The sequence below is a fragment of the Quercus lobata genome, chromosome 6 (assembly GCF_001633185.2).
Source record: "Quercus lobata isolate SW786 chromosome 6, ValleyOak3.0 Primary Assembly, whole genome shotgun sequence".
Lineage (NCBI taxonomy): Eukaryota > Viridiplantae > Streptophyta > Magnoliopsida > Fagales > Fagaceae > Quercus > Quercus lobata.
The window spans coordinates 44,585,268-44,600,194 of record NC_044909.1 but is presented as its reverse complement, the minus strand read 5'-3'; the positions used below and the strand labels follow the sequence as shown (position 1 = coordinate 44,600,194).

At 35.6% G+C, this 14,927-nt stretch overlaps 2 protein-coding genes across 4 annotated transcripts in view; both read right to left on the bottom strand.

The window, feature by feature from the left end:
• LOC115994429 (protein DA1-related 1-like) overlaps positions 1–14,888 on the bottom strand; it is a 36,908-nt gene extending 22,020 nt beyond the window's left edge. For all 3 annotated transcript variants that reach the window (XM_031118578.1, XM_031118580.1, XM_031118579.1), the window contains exon 1: positions 14,839–14,888. The gene's annotated coding sequence lies outside the window, so the exon portion shown is untranslated. The remainder of the gene's footprint in view (positions 1–14,838) is intronic.
• LOC115994432 (protein DA1-related 1-like) lies at positions 8,305–14,927 on the bottom strand. Its single transcript, XM_031118584.1, has 12 exons — positions 14,839–14,927; positions 13,888–14,018; positions 13,585–13,666; positions 12,662–12,875; positions 10,839–10,959; positions 10,621–10,704; positions 9,908–10,027; positions 9,519–9,731; positions 9,363–9,425; positions 9,147–9,262; positions 8,990–9,048; positions 8,305–8,904 (listed from the first exon to the last, which is right to left on the bottom strand). The coding sequence occupies exons 2-12, from the start codon at positions 13,975–13,977 to the stop codon at positions 8,585–8,587; spliced, it is 1,482 nt and encodes a 493-aa protein (XP_030974444.1). The 5' UTR covers positions 13,978–14,018; positions 14,839–14,927; the 3' UTR covers positions 8,305–8,584.

Genomic DNA, 14,927 nt, shown 5'->3' with positions numbered 1-14,927 from the left:
GTGTTGAAGGAGAAGGCACTGAGATGTTCTGAGTACTGGAGTGTTCGTCAAAAGTGAGGAATGAACACCTTCAAAACCTTATATACTCAGAGGGAGTTGGACAGACATACTCCCGCCTAGAGCAAATAAAATATTGTCCACCGTTGATCTGGTCTCCAACCGTTGGATTGAAAGAACGTAAAACTCCAAAAAGCTGCAGTTAATTCCCCTCGGGTCATTAAATGCCTTCAGCATTAATGAGGCACGTGAGGGCACACCCCCGCACGGGTGAAGTAGGAATCCACAATGAACTGTCCAGTAGGTATCAAAATCCTGCCTTTCCTCCTCGGACCAAGAAGAAAGAGCCGAAATTTTGAGGGGCTATTGTGGGGGTAAAATTCATCAGTCAACAGTGGGCCTTGGGACCCATGCGAAGCCCAGCCATAACAAGAAGTGAAGACATGGCCGGAAGGCTTTCAGCCCAATCCTGTTGGGCCGGGCTTGTTTAAGGGGCGTCCGAGGAGGAATGTCTCCTCGGACGCACCAAATGGGAGTCCAACGCACGCCCCGTACACGAAGAGAAATCGTCCCAAATAGAAAGAAAATGCTAGACGTTCAAGGGGTAACCACAACTGCCGCATTAAATGCAAGGAAGCTACTTTTCCAGCCGCATTAATGTGGAGAGGACAGGAAAATAGTATTATCTTGGCCAGTGCAACTCACAGAAAAAGAAGAAGGATGTCCTATGGGACAGGCACTCAAGTAGAGGCCCAGATGGTTAACAAGTGTAAGGCCATTATCAATTGAAAGATGCTATATAAGAGAAGAAAATCCCCATGACTAGGGGATCGGGAGATTGAGAGAAAAAAGAAAGGAAGAGAGAAAGAGAGAAAGGAGCTCTGTAAACAGAGCATAAGAAGCACTCATACAGCCCCATGGACTGTTATCCCATGAAACTTAATGAAATATCCCCACGTTCAAATTGTTGCATGGCTTACTAATAATTACGTTTACTCTGTCAAGACCTAGTTCTGTGACCCACTCTCTACAAATTCATTGTTGAGGGTCCTTTGGGCCAGAATCGCCTGCTTGCTGGGCTTGGGCCCCAAAAACCACCCTTACAATATCTATTTACATGACCTATGCAAAATAATTTTGTATTAAATTAATATTCACTTATCTTTTAGTAATTACTTGTTGGTAAGAAGTTTAATGAAGATTTGTTTCTCTCTTTTTTTTTCTTTTTCTTTTTTTCTAAATATGAAATTTGATCATAGGGGATTTGATTTGAACAATTAATTTATTGCATAAAATGGGTGTGATAAATCAAACTTTGTAAAAGTAAAAAGTTCACATGGACTAGGTTGAGGAAATCATACTATACTTTTTTTTTTTTTTTTTTTAATAATACCATGCTTGAAAGCACCCAAAATATTAAAAACATAATAATCCATATTGCATACACCACTACCTTTTGTAGGGGTTTTTTTTTTTAAGGAAAAAAAAAATTCAAAATATTACAACAAGTGAGGGAATGGGATTCAATCCTTAGTCTTTCTCATAAAGGAAATCAAACAATATGTTGACCATGATGATATCACTCACTTGGAAACAATTGATTGTGAAAGTTACAAATTCCTTGGTGCAGAACAATCCTTGATCCCATAATTGTTGGGCTGATTTGAATGTTAATTCCGATATTAAACTTTCAATTTTGAATAATTAAATTTTGTATATTAGTTTTTGAAAAAAATAAATAAAAACTTATGCATATTAAAGTGTGTTTGGCATCAACTTCAGCTCTTATGTACAGCTTTTTAAAACTTCACTTTTTTCCTTCTTTTCTCATTTTTTCAAGATACAAACATGCTTTAGCACACTTTCAGCAAAAAAATTTCAACAAAACACTAGACACTTAAGGTCTGTTTGAAAACTGCTTATTTTACTGAAACTAAAAACTTTTTACTGAAAGTACTGTAGATAAAGGTAAAAATTAGTTAAAACAGTACAGTGGGACTCATGAATAGTACCTAAAAGTGCAGTGGGATCCATAAATAGTAGCAAAAATAAGCTAAATAGTAAAATAATTTTAATTTTTCATTTCAATCCAAATGGAGGCTTAGTGTGCGTTTGGTAATTTTTTAACATAGTTTAGAAGGCAATAAAGTCCAGGCTAAATAAGAGCAATCACTAATAGACGAGTAAAGAGGTTGATTCTCAAAAATAAAATAAAAAGAGTAAAGAGGTTGTTGTTGTGAAATAATAAAAATAGATAAAACAAAATAAGAAGAAAACAAGAAATATATATTGATAAACTCTTGTATTCAAGTGGTCATCCACAATCCTTTTGATATCTCTTAGATGTGTACAATAACAGTAAAGCAATCTCACTTATATATAGAATCTTAGAATGCTTATAGAGTTCATGGGATAAGGTTGCAATAATAAATACCATTATGGACATACATCTCCCCTATAGACTTTACACATCCCAAATAACCCTTTCTTTGCTCAAACTTTACACATTCCAATCAGACTTTATTTCTAACACTCCCCCTTGGATGACCACTTCCTAAGAATATGCCTCGTTAAAACCTTACCAAAGAAAAACCTTGTGGGGAAAAAAAAATTGGCTAAGGAAAAAGAGTACAATATTCTTATATAACTACTAGTGCTTTAGGATTGCCTCATTAAAACCTTGCAAAGGAAAACCCAATAAGAAAAAACCTTAGCGAAGGAAAAAGATTACAATCAGCACATATCCAACTAGCTGTTGTTTTGATCCATTTGGATAAAGTAATCCCAAATTAGTCGTCCCACGAAGATAACGTAAAATATGCTAAATTGCATTCCAATGTCTTCGAGTTGGTGTAGAACTATACTTTGCTAGTAAGTCAATTGCAAATGCTATAGCTGGTCATGTGTAAATTTTAAGATACATCAAAGCACCAATTGCACTAAGATATGGTACTTCAAGACCAAGAGTTTCTTCATCATCTTCTTATGGTCGAAACGGATCTTTCTTGACATCAAGTGTCCAACCCACCATTAGAGTGCTCAAAGGATGAGCTTTATCCTTGTAAAATTGCTTCAAGACTTTTTTAAATATTTCTTTAAAGTGCGTCTAATTCTCATCAAGGGCAATATATTAAAACCTCCATTGCAGAATCCAACTTTCTCGAATTCATGAGGTGCTCAATCATTATCGTATATGTTCTAGAATTTGGAATTGCCCCTTCATCAATCATCCTATAGAAAACCTCCACAGCTTCAGTGTCCTTACACATTTGCACATAAAGGCCCATAACAATGTTATAAGACTCAGTGCATATCCGCTTGCTTGAGAGCCTATACTCATCCCAGACACGAAGAACCAACTCAAGGTCTCCAGACTCCAATGGCAGCATACCATTGCATGAGTTTCATAAAGCTAACACGAATGCTGCCAAACCTACCAGCATTTACGGCATCAATGAGGACTTTGAGTTGCACAGTCTGGCAAGACTTGGCAAGAACTGTAGCCAGGGCGTGGAGGGTGTTCTGGGTATGTGAGAAATGCGGAATTGTTTCAAGGGTTTCAACCAGGGACAGAGCAGAGTCTGCAGAAGGTGCAGACCAGAGCGCTTGAGTGACAACAAAAGAGTCAAGAAGGCGATCATTTAGGATAGGGGCGAGAGAGGTGAGACTAGGAGGGTTGGAACGAAGGCCAAGTCGAATGGAATCAATGAGTTTGGCACCGTACAGGTAATGGGAGATTTTGTTGGGAAATGGGTCTCGTGCATAGCAGCGAGTTTGCTGGGTTGTTAGGCTGTTGAGCAGGGTTATCCCACCAAAGAGTTGCTTAAAATGCAATCTCATTACCGATTAGGTGAAGAGGATAACACTCAGAACTGTAGTCTATAGATGGTTCTGAGAATGCATTGTTGATTTGTGAAGTTGTTCTAACACTTAACACGGGTCTTAATGTCATGGTATCAGTCATCCATTATAGACTTGACTCACAGTCACAGAGACAAAACGTCAAACACCTAGCGTGCAATGGCAAATAGGACCATCAACTATCAGGAGAAGGAAACACTCGTACCAACTACCAAGGTTCTTGTAAGGTCCAAATGGTGGTGTGGTGCTAGACTGCTACGGCTCTTTACCCAAAATTGCCGCCAAAATCAAGACCAGGTCATTGTTTCGAAATGAGATGGGTGGGTCTCCGCACTTTGCACCTTCCGGGTTAAGCTCCCAGTTTCCTTATATAGCCGGGGCTGGTAGACTGGCAAGTATGGATCGGGTTTTTTTTTTTTTTTTTTTTGAAAAGAAGTATGGATCGGGTTAATCTATGTCTTAGGCATGTTTTAATTATTGACTTTAAGAAACTTTTTTATGAAAACTTTAAAAAAATGGTCAAAAAAGTTACTAATGATTTACTAAGCTGTCACTTTTTTTATTTTTCCATAAATTTTTTTTAAATGGCTTATTAATAAAGAGAAATGTCCAAAGGCATAGGTTATTAAAACCATTTAAGTATTTAATTGCTTTCAGTTTTTTTTTTTTTTTTTTTTTTTTTTGTGTGTGTGTGTGTGTGTGTAAGTTGGCCGGCAACATAATTTGTTGCCTTTATTCTGCAATTTTTTTAATAAAATATTATTTTGGTCTCTGAATTATATTAAAAATTTGTTTTTTATTCCTAAACTTTTAAAAGGTCATTTCTTATCTCAAAACTATTAAAAAGTTCATCATTCGTCCCTAAGCCATTAAAAATTTTTTATTTATGTTCTTAAACTTTACTAAAAGTTTGTTTTTCTTCTCTAAACTATTGAAAAAAATTCTTTTTTATCCATATTTTTGTCTCTAAACTATTGAAAACACTATTGTGGGGGTTTTTTCCCCGCACACTCAGCTCATTGTCCTCTTTGGAGAGTCAAGCCCTCAAGGATTTGTCCTCGTCCCCGAGTGTGGTCTTTGGGATTTTCACCTTCTTGAGGCTTGACACCCTTAGTCCCACATCGGTTAGAGAAGCGTCCCACGCATGCCTTATAAGCCGTTGGAGCAAGGCATGGTGTACCACTACTCCTCATGCGTAGTAGTGGTACACCATGCCTTGCTCCAAGGGCTTATAAGGCATGCGTGGGGCGCTTCTTTAACCGATGTGGGACTAAGGGTGTCAAGCTTCAAGAAGGTGAAAATCCCAAAGACCACACTCGAGGACGAGGACAGATCCTTGCGGGCTTGGCTCCCCAAAGAGGACAATGAGCTGAGTGTGCGAGGAAAAAACCCCCACAACTATTTACAAAGTTTTGGAATGAAAAAAGAAATTTTATAGTTTAAGAATGAAAAATAAACTTTTGGTAAAGTTTAGAAACCAAAATAGTGTTTTACCATTTTTAAAATTTTTTTAAGAAAACTAATAAAGAAAATATAAATGGTACGGTCATTAACCAAATCCCTCACAATTGTTGCTCCACTAAAAGTAGCTTATGGCAAAGTTATAATTAGCATATTTGAAAAACACAAACAACATTATTTTATCCATTTTACATTCACCACTATCTTATGTACTTGACCACGATGCAATGTGTGCAATGTAATACTAGGGGTGTCAATTCGGGTTAGTGTGTCGAGTTCATGTCATGTCATGTCGAGGTAGGGGTATTCGACTAAATAACTCAACCCTAACCCGATCTATTTAATAATCGTGTCATGATCATTCAATCCTAACCCGACCTGTTAATAAGGCAAGTTGACTTGACCTAACCCATTTGACATGCTTAATAAACGAGTCGTGTTGGGTTGACATGAATGTAACACAACCCATTTCAACTTGCATAATATTAAATATAACATCCATCTAAAAATAATTTTTTTTACATCCCAAAAGCAATGCATACACTTCAAGTCTTCAACCCACATTCAAAATAATATAGTTCAATAAAAACATAACATTCATTTACAAATAAGTTCTTTACAGTCTAAAAGAAGTGCATACACTTCAACCCAAATTCAAAATAACATAGTTTAACAAAAATAAAATAACATAGTTCAACAAAAATATAATAATCTTGGAATTCGCCAAATGCTAAGTATCAATATTGAAATAATTGGAGTAAATAGTAGACTAATCTTGACTATGACTACGATTATCATCTATAGATTCTTTGTTGATGTCCAAATTCATAACATCTTCCACAAACTCATCCAATTTTATTTGTGCAAGTTCTATGCAAAAAAAAATATATATATATATATATATAAGTATTAGTAGTTACAAAATATGATCATGCCTCAACAATTTTACAAGAACTAAATAATAATAATAATGTAAAAATAATAATAACTAATGAAACAAATAAGATTACCTTTCTTTCCATACAACCAATCTCTATTGCAAACCAATGCCTCAATAGTGTTCGGCCTCAATGACCTCCGAATATATGTTGGATATAAAAGGTAATTGACAAATTTAAAATAAAATAAATATTTATTTATTATACGAGTTAAACCGGTTGTGTTAAGTGAGTCATTTTGGGTTGACACAAATAAATTGGCTTGTCAAACATGTCTATTGCGGGTTACACAGGTTGACCCCGCTTATGACATGTTTCTTATCGTGTTGCTTTTGAATCGACTCGTTTATGACCCAAACCCATTAAGGCCCAACCCTAACCTAATGTGAGAATGTTTTTTTCTTCAGCACACTTGCCCAAGGATCCTGGGCCAAATAGTTGTTGTTTGGTGGACTGAGCTTGGTTCACCACAGCTAAAGGGGCTGTTTAAGAATCAAGTGGCGCACAGGGCATGTTTCCTACAATACACATAAACTAGCAAAACGAGAATATTTGTATTGAATAATAATGAAAACAGCAAAGGTGTGCAAAGTAATTAAGAAATACACAAAACAATTGTTAGGGATCCTTAGATTAATAAGAAATGCTTCATTAGTTTTCCTTAATTATGATTACAATCCGCTCACTAAGACGTGATACGAGGTTCAAATAAGCTCAAAAATTACAGACTTTGATGGCTATCCAGGCCTTTAAGACTTGCAAAATTTGAACCATTTTGAATCCAAGTATGTGCTATAGTGGCTGTTTTTGGGATACCAGGAGATATTTCACTGTTTTCCCTTGAATTTGACAGAGTTTTCTTAATGGTTTTTTTATCGAGACTTTTTATTGCTCGCTCAAAAATTCCTCCGTTTTGCTGGCTGTCTTCCCCCCTTTTTATAGTGTCATTCTAGGGTCCCGGGGAACTATTGATTCCCCTCCTTTGCTCCCTGGGTACCAGAGCCCATTTTGTACCCATCACCTAGAAGGTTGAGTCTTTCCCTGTTTCTCATAATTTCCTCCTTTTGGTGCTGTTTCTTTGAAAGCCCATGGCTGACTGTCCATTTCGAAGTGCACCTGTTCTTAATTTCACATTCCTCAAAATTTCTTACCCCTTTTTTATTCAACTTTTGACAGTCCTTCCTCTTTGTCATTTTTCCCAAGTGAGGGAATCCATCTCTGCTGGTTAGAAGGTCTTTCCTACTACTTCCTTTTTTATAGCTCCTAATTCTAGTTCCCCAAGGTACCGTTCCCTTGCATCGTGAGTGGTTACTCTAGGCTTTCTGCTTTTCTTGCTGCATCTCTGGTGCCTGAGAAGGACATATCTGCCCTTCGTTTCTTGTGTTTTTTGGCGTTTCCTTTAAGCTGTCTTAATCCTATCTTAGCTGTGCTACACGTCTCGGGGATCTTGAGCTTTTGGCAACCTCTGGAGATCCCGACTCAGCTCTTTACACTGGTATTTCTTCAATCTTCTGATCTTGACAGACTAGGCCTTTTTTCTTTTTCTTCCTTCTTTTCTCATAGGCTTTAAGGCTTGTCCCTTTATGGCTTTTGGGCTTCAAGCCTATTGGGCTTACCACCTTTTTTTTAAATTCACTTTCTATGGCCCCTTATGTTATTTCTTTGGACCTGGGTGTTGTGATTTTTTTAGACCTCAACACCTAAAAAAACCTGTGTTAGGTTCATGTCGTGTTCATGGGTTAAGTCGAACATTAACACCCCCTATGTAATACTCTTTATACCAATGAAAAAGATTGAAATGCATCCCAGTTTCATGTGAGCTATAAAATAATTCGTTTTTGACAAGTTATTATTGGTTTACACACCATGAACTATGCCAGGAAGCTACCTATGTCTCAAGGTGGTGCACTACATTTGATATAACAACTTATTGAGAAAAAGGCTTTCAAAACAACTACTTTTCATAGAGAGATGTAACCACAGCAAAGCAACGTCTTAAACAAAAGAAAAATGCGTAATTGTGGTATTCATTGTTTCTATATATATATACGTACAATGTAGTATTATTATGAGGTCAAGGGTAGATTACAACAATTACACAAACATTTCTATTGTTTATTTTTGTCTCTTGAATTCATAATAAGTTTTAGTTCTATTGACCTAAGTATGATAAGCCCCAATTAAATTCAAACATATGACAAATTAGTGCTATCTTGTCTAATGACAATTAAATTCAATGAAGGTGTTTGAATTTAATTAAAAAACCTAAAATACAACACTTAAAGACTGTATCTAAATTTTACTCGTAGGGAAAATACTACATATCACTAAGGAAAGTTTTTTGTCATTTGAATATGTTTAAGAGTACGCTTCAGGCCATATTTGAGCACTGCCTCGTTTCCTTTCCTGAATCCATCTCCATAAGCTGATGTTTCATCTGTCTCAATCTGGTGTTTGAAAAACTCACCAAGTTTCTTCTCAAACTCAGATCGTTTACCCTTTTTTGATGACGAGGAAGAAGAGGATGATGAAGATGATGATGAAGCAACATCACTTCCAGATGCTGAACGGATCTCAGACTCCATCCACATATGAGCTAAGACCTGGCAGATACCCTCTTCAACCTCTGGACTAAGATTGGGGTAACCTGTCAAACATCCTATTTGTAATTCTGGGCTTAACCATATCTAAAACACAAATAATGTCAATAGGAGAATGGTAAGAGGACAAACCTTTAAGCCTGAGCCACGCATGCATCATCTCATGAGCCAGGATTGACCCAGTCAACAACCTGTACATAGAGAAGTCTAGGGTCATATACAAATCTCTTTTTGGCATATATTTATTTTACAACAAATGCATCTAAGGTGCAAACGAGAGAAGAAGTACCTAGGAAGGCCATACAAAACAAGAATTGCTGTTACTTCACACCTACGGATCAACCTACAAGGCTCAGTTTCCACGTCTATAATTTGGTTGTCCACCATCCTTGGCCTCCTAGAGATCTGGTAACATAGTTGAACTAGTTATAGATGTCTGATCCAATATACAGATATCATTACAAGAAAAACGGCTGGAATTAAAGACTGGGGAAGTAGTTCCTACAGTGGTAACCGTCTGTTCCTCTGACAAACAAAGTCCTCTGGTCTCACGCATGTGATGGTGACCCTGCCGCAATAAAAATAAAATAAAGATCAACATTAAATGTAAACCAAAAGAAATGAAAGTACACAGCTGAAGTATGAAAATGTTAGCATTTACATTCTTTTCTCCATCCATGGCCACATTTAGTGCTTGTCTCTGAACCAAGAGCATTGGAATTTTCTGCTCCACTTTCATCTGTAAACCTTCGAAGAAATTTTGTATTTCAATATAAAGAGGCTGGCATTCATTAGTATCCATAACTGCTGAGTCTAGACACTCCAGACAAAGCTTCCGACCATCATCAAGTAATAGATATTTCCTGTCCCTCGTCTGCATGGATTGGAAGGTTTTGCATCATGAATAATATAATGAAATTACTCTTAGGTGTTTCTGAAGCACGTTTTCCAGATAGTGGTAATGTTTACTTATATCATTTTGCTTTCCTTAATGTTTTGTCACTTCCAAAGAAGAGAGAGAGAGAGGGATGATTTTTTTGCATTACTGACCTCCATTCTTTCACAGCTGCAACACTGAGGAGTTCTGTCATGTTCATGTGAGGGGCAGAACTGCTGCTTCCAGAAAGGCCGTTCCCTACACTCAATAAGACCTGCTGAATTTTTTGGGATCTGCACAAAAAGGACAAAATTTAGTGAAAAAATTCAAGGGAACCATATTTGATACAGGCCATAAAGAATCATTTTACCTAGATCTTAGAAGTTATCTGTAAAAAGCTTCTTACAAGCACTGTCAGACAATTTAGGATATACTGAAAAATCGTCTACTAATTTCATATTTAAACACACTAGACAGAATATTAGGAACAACATACATATTGATATGAAAATTTCACACTATAAGCTCTAAGGCACCATTCAGATTTGTCATATGTTTCTTATGAAATGGCTCAACTTCTGTATAATCCTGCTTTTCTTCTAGATAATTGAATGTGGGGCCTAACAATTTACACAGATATTTTTATCAACAAAGAATGTATGATCCATCTCAAACAGCCCCTTCAAAATTAGTTTCAGGAGATAATTATGAGTCATAATTAGGTTTACAGCAACCTGAAGTATTTGTTAACAGAAAAATCAATATGCAAGCACATAATGTTTGATCATTAGAAAACAAAATTAAAAGAAAAAACAAAACATAGCTATCTTCTACAAACGTATACAAAATCAACTAGAGGAAATGACAAAACATGATATATACTTACAAAATTCTTGCAAACATCACATATTGGGGGATGCGGCTTCTTATGGCAGGATTTGTGAAAACGGTGCTTGCCTGACGTAGAAAACTGTCACAGAAAGGAGATATTTCAGTCAATATTACTCAATGAACCACCAAAATGAAAGGAAATTCAGTCAAAGATTCAAGGATTTCGTTATCCAATTCCAAACGTAAGTTTCAATTAACTCAAATAAGTCGTACCTCATGATCCTTAATGGGTAGATTGCAAGCATGACAACGAAAACATTCTGCATGCCAAATAGCATCCATGCGGCGCAAAATTTTCAAAGGGCTAATCTCAGTGTTGCAGCCAGCACAGATTCTACAAGAAATTTTATCCAACAAACAGGTCAGGTTTCATTTGCTCTATAAAATGCAGCAAATTCAGATAAAATGAAGAAGTCATTAAGTATCAAGAGAGGCATTGTCATGTCCGGTTGCTACAGAAATGTATGCTTGAATTTTACAAGATATCTGTCAGAATTATGATTAAGTCATTAAATTCACTATTTTCTAACAACTTATGATTTTGGGACAATCGGAAATTTATCATTGTATCAGAGCAATAAATCCTAAGTTCGATCCCTATCTTTACTCTACCAATCGGTACTTTATCAATATCAATGCAGTCTTCTCTTTCCTAGATAGGTTGCTAACAAAAATAAAATATTTATACATTTCACATGCTTATGTTCTTTAGTTACTCCAACAGTACATGTTCATTCTTCTAATATCTCTCTTTGTCCATTTAATCTAAAACCAAATCATGGACCCATTAGTGACTAACAAGCACCAGCATAACTGTTAGCATCTCTAAAAACTTTGTATTGTTGGTCAATCTAGGGCTCCACAGCTCAACACAAGATCACCAAGTATCAACTCTGAAATAGTTTCTCTTGCAGCTTAGATGTTTGTGCCACCTTTAATTTATGTAATTTGGCAAGATAACCTGATGCAAAAAGTGTGAAGAAAATTATATGTTAATTTAGTCTTATTTAATTTTGGAAGTCAATTGTATTTTTATTGGTCAGTTGAATTTATTTTAGGTCTTATCAGTTAATTACGTTATTAGCATTTTTACTTAATTTCCTAGAGTTGAGGCAATTTTTCCAATGGTTTGGTACTAGCTCCAGCCAACCCTAGGTGCTTCTACATCAAATTTTATTTGGGTATCAAAGTTTGTTGTTACCTCTTATTACAATTCAAAGAAGTACTTCAAATTTAATTAAAAGTTGCATTGCTCATCAAAATTTGCATATTCTTAATGTGACCATGCATGGTAACATGGGAAAGAATAAAGCACCAAAAATCCAAAGAACAAATGCATCACATTGTCTCTCATTTTAGTATTCCTTCATGCTCTGCTCAGTGACAAGTCATTAGAAATAAATTAGATATCTAGAAACCTCCCAACAGTCATTAAAGACTCAAAGAGAGAAAAAAAAAATCCAACCTTTATCTATCCCGCCCTCTCTCTTTCCCATAAATTATGCCAAGTAAAAATTGATTAGTGAAAGGTTTAGGGTTAGATTTGGCATTCTTTCCAGATGCTTATCAAACAAATTTGCACACTGTTAAACATTCAGAAAACTTGAAATTCATATGTGTTTGTATTAAGCAGGTTAACACAAGGAGGAATCTCAACATGTTGATTATTGCTAAAATAAATGTTTAAACGTTGGCTAGGAAAGTACAAGCTGACAAACTTGATAATTGAATAAGTTTGTTGGCACAGAAGATGAAGAAAGTAAAGCAAGAAAAGTACTAAGAAGAATGTTTATATGCCTCTAATTAGTTTTCTCAAGTCTGATTCAACAGGTAAGCTAACCTCTAACCTATAGGAAAACAATCTCCACTCAAGTTGAAGCAATTAAATTTAACTTTTTAAAATTTGTATGATAGTCAGGATTAGAAAATTACTAATTAGCATATTGATAGTCATACACAACAGATGACATCATGACAAATATACCTTTATCCAGCTGGAAAGAAGAATGGATGAGGTTGAAATATATTTTGATTACCTGTTTTGGGGAGGAGACTCCAAGAGACTTTCGTGAATAGCTTTGGCAAGTAGTTCATCTTCCGCCAATTCCAAAGGACCACTTTCTTGAAGAGCCTTGGCAAGTAGTTCATCTTCCTCCAAAGGACAACTTTCTTGAAGAGCCTTGGCAAGTTGTTCATCTTCCGCAAAAGGATAACTTTCTTGAAGAGCTTTGGCAAGTTGTTCATCTTCCTCTGAGAGTCATCATCTAAGAAAAATAAGAAAATAATAGACAAGACTCCAGGCCACCATTTATTTCCATACAAGTAACTTTTGCAGTGGAAAATAACACCTGAAATAGATTATCATCTAGTGGACCCTAACCAAATTTTGAGTTCTGTACCACAGTTTAAGCAGACCATCAACATTCATTATGGCTTTCAAGGAGCCATATGTGCATTCATTTATTCCCATTGAATGACTTCAGAAGCATTTGCACATTAGAAGAATCTGGACAGTATTATATGTTGAGCAGTTAAATATGAAGCCTGACATGAGGAGTGGGGAGAAAGAGAGGGTGGTGAGTTCAATTTATTTTTAATTTTTTATAAAAAAAACACTTGATAAAAATTACTCCTAGATTTTATAATTAAAATTCTTACAATTACTATTATCAGATGAAAATTTATAGAGATAACGAAACTTTACTTTTTAGTTTCTAGTCATTGATCAGCAAAGAACATTACAATTTAAGTAGAATGAACAGAACTCTCTGATATCAAATAAAGATCTTACACAAAGTCATATAGAAACAGTTCAAATGTACAAAGCAAACCTACACTAAAATTATTATAATCCGTTTATTGTAAGGTAACTTAAATATTTGAGTCATCAGTCTTATTAAATAGAAGTGAGAACCTTCCCAGGTCACCACTGAATGATGTTGAAGGTCAAGGCACATACCATGCAATTTACCAATCACGTTTTTCCCTTTTTGGTCTTGTTCTGAAAGTGACATTGCCACAGCACACTCAAGATCTTCATCCTGCATCCAAGTTTGCCAATTAGCACTGGATAATAATAGAAACAAACTAGCATATAGTATGAAGAAAGAATGCTAAACTTCAGAATCTCCTCTTCATTAAAAGTTTTTTTGTAATATGTACATTTTGTACTAAGAGTCAGCTACTGAGAGACAAAAGGTCACCTTACTCATATTATAAATGAGTAGGACCAACAAGAATAAAAAGCAGAAATTGTCAGTACCACTGAACTACGGGCCCCATCCCAAATTCTTTCGTCTGCATAGTTCCCATGATATTGGCCTCTATGGCTAGAAGCTTTAAAATCCTTCATAATGCAGACTGCTATTCACTGATGGGTTGCCAAACTATTCCCTGCACCCAGGTTGTTCATTTGAATTAGAGACCATATTTCAGATCGTGAAAGAAAACTATAGGTACTTAAAACATCTCTAACAACATCAGATGACAAATATGTTACTATGAGCGGAGTTCATCAATAAATGACAGCAACTATGCAGGTGAAAATACATAATATGCAACAAAGTTGAAGATAATGGCAATCTCAAAGCAAGAAACAACACAGAGATTGGAAAACATATGCCGAACCACACCCTCCAGAATTAGTGTCTTTATATGGGACACACCCTCCAGAATTTTAGGCATTAGTTTTATCAAGCAATTGGGAAATTAAGAAAGAGTTGAGATGAAATTTAAAGAAATTATAAAAATAATAAATAAATAAAAACGATGTAAGAGAGAAATACTATACAACTAGTCATTCTCAGAGAGTTCACTAGCATGTAATAAAAACCATAGCTAAAGTCTTCAAAATATCTAATAGATATGAAAGAGACTAATAAACCGAACTCTTTGCATGTATAAGTATGACGACTTAAGAATATATTAATCCAATATAAACAAATGACTTTATCCCTCATCAATCAAAAACTCAGAGCAAGTAATGAAAAAACACTCTGAATGACCCACAAGAGACATAAATTTGCCCACATCATTTCAATTCCTCAAATTTTCAATAAGATGTGAAATCAATGACCTTTGCCAGATACTAGCAAAATCCATATCTATGAAAATACCCTCCACCAACCACATCCAATTAGTGATTAAAAAAACAAAAAATCAAAACAAGTGGAATCTTGCAACTTGCCCAGAGATAACACTTTCAGAATCGCACCTGAAAAAAGAGGCTTTAGAATCTGATGAATCCCAGATCAGATAAGATACCCAATACCCATAAATGCATAGTCACCAAAGAAGAATTAA

Excerpts from the sequence above, each read along its gene's own strand:
- LOC115994432 (XM_031118584.1), bottom strand. The coding sequence starts at position 13,977 with ATGAAGGATTTTAAAGCTTCTAGCCATAGAGGCCAATATCATGGGAAC. Across the intron at positions 10,028-10,620 it reads GTGATGTTTGCAAGAATTTT|ATCCCAAAAAATTCAGCAGG; the intron begins GTAAGTATATAT and ends CTTTTTGTGCAG. Across the intron at positions 9,263-9,362 it reads AGGAACAGACGGTTACCACT|ATCTCTAGGAGGCCAAGGAT; the intron begins GTAGGAACTACT and ends CTATGTTACCAG.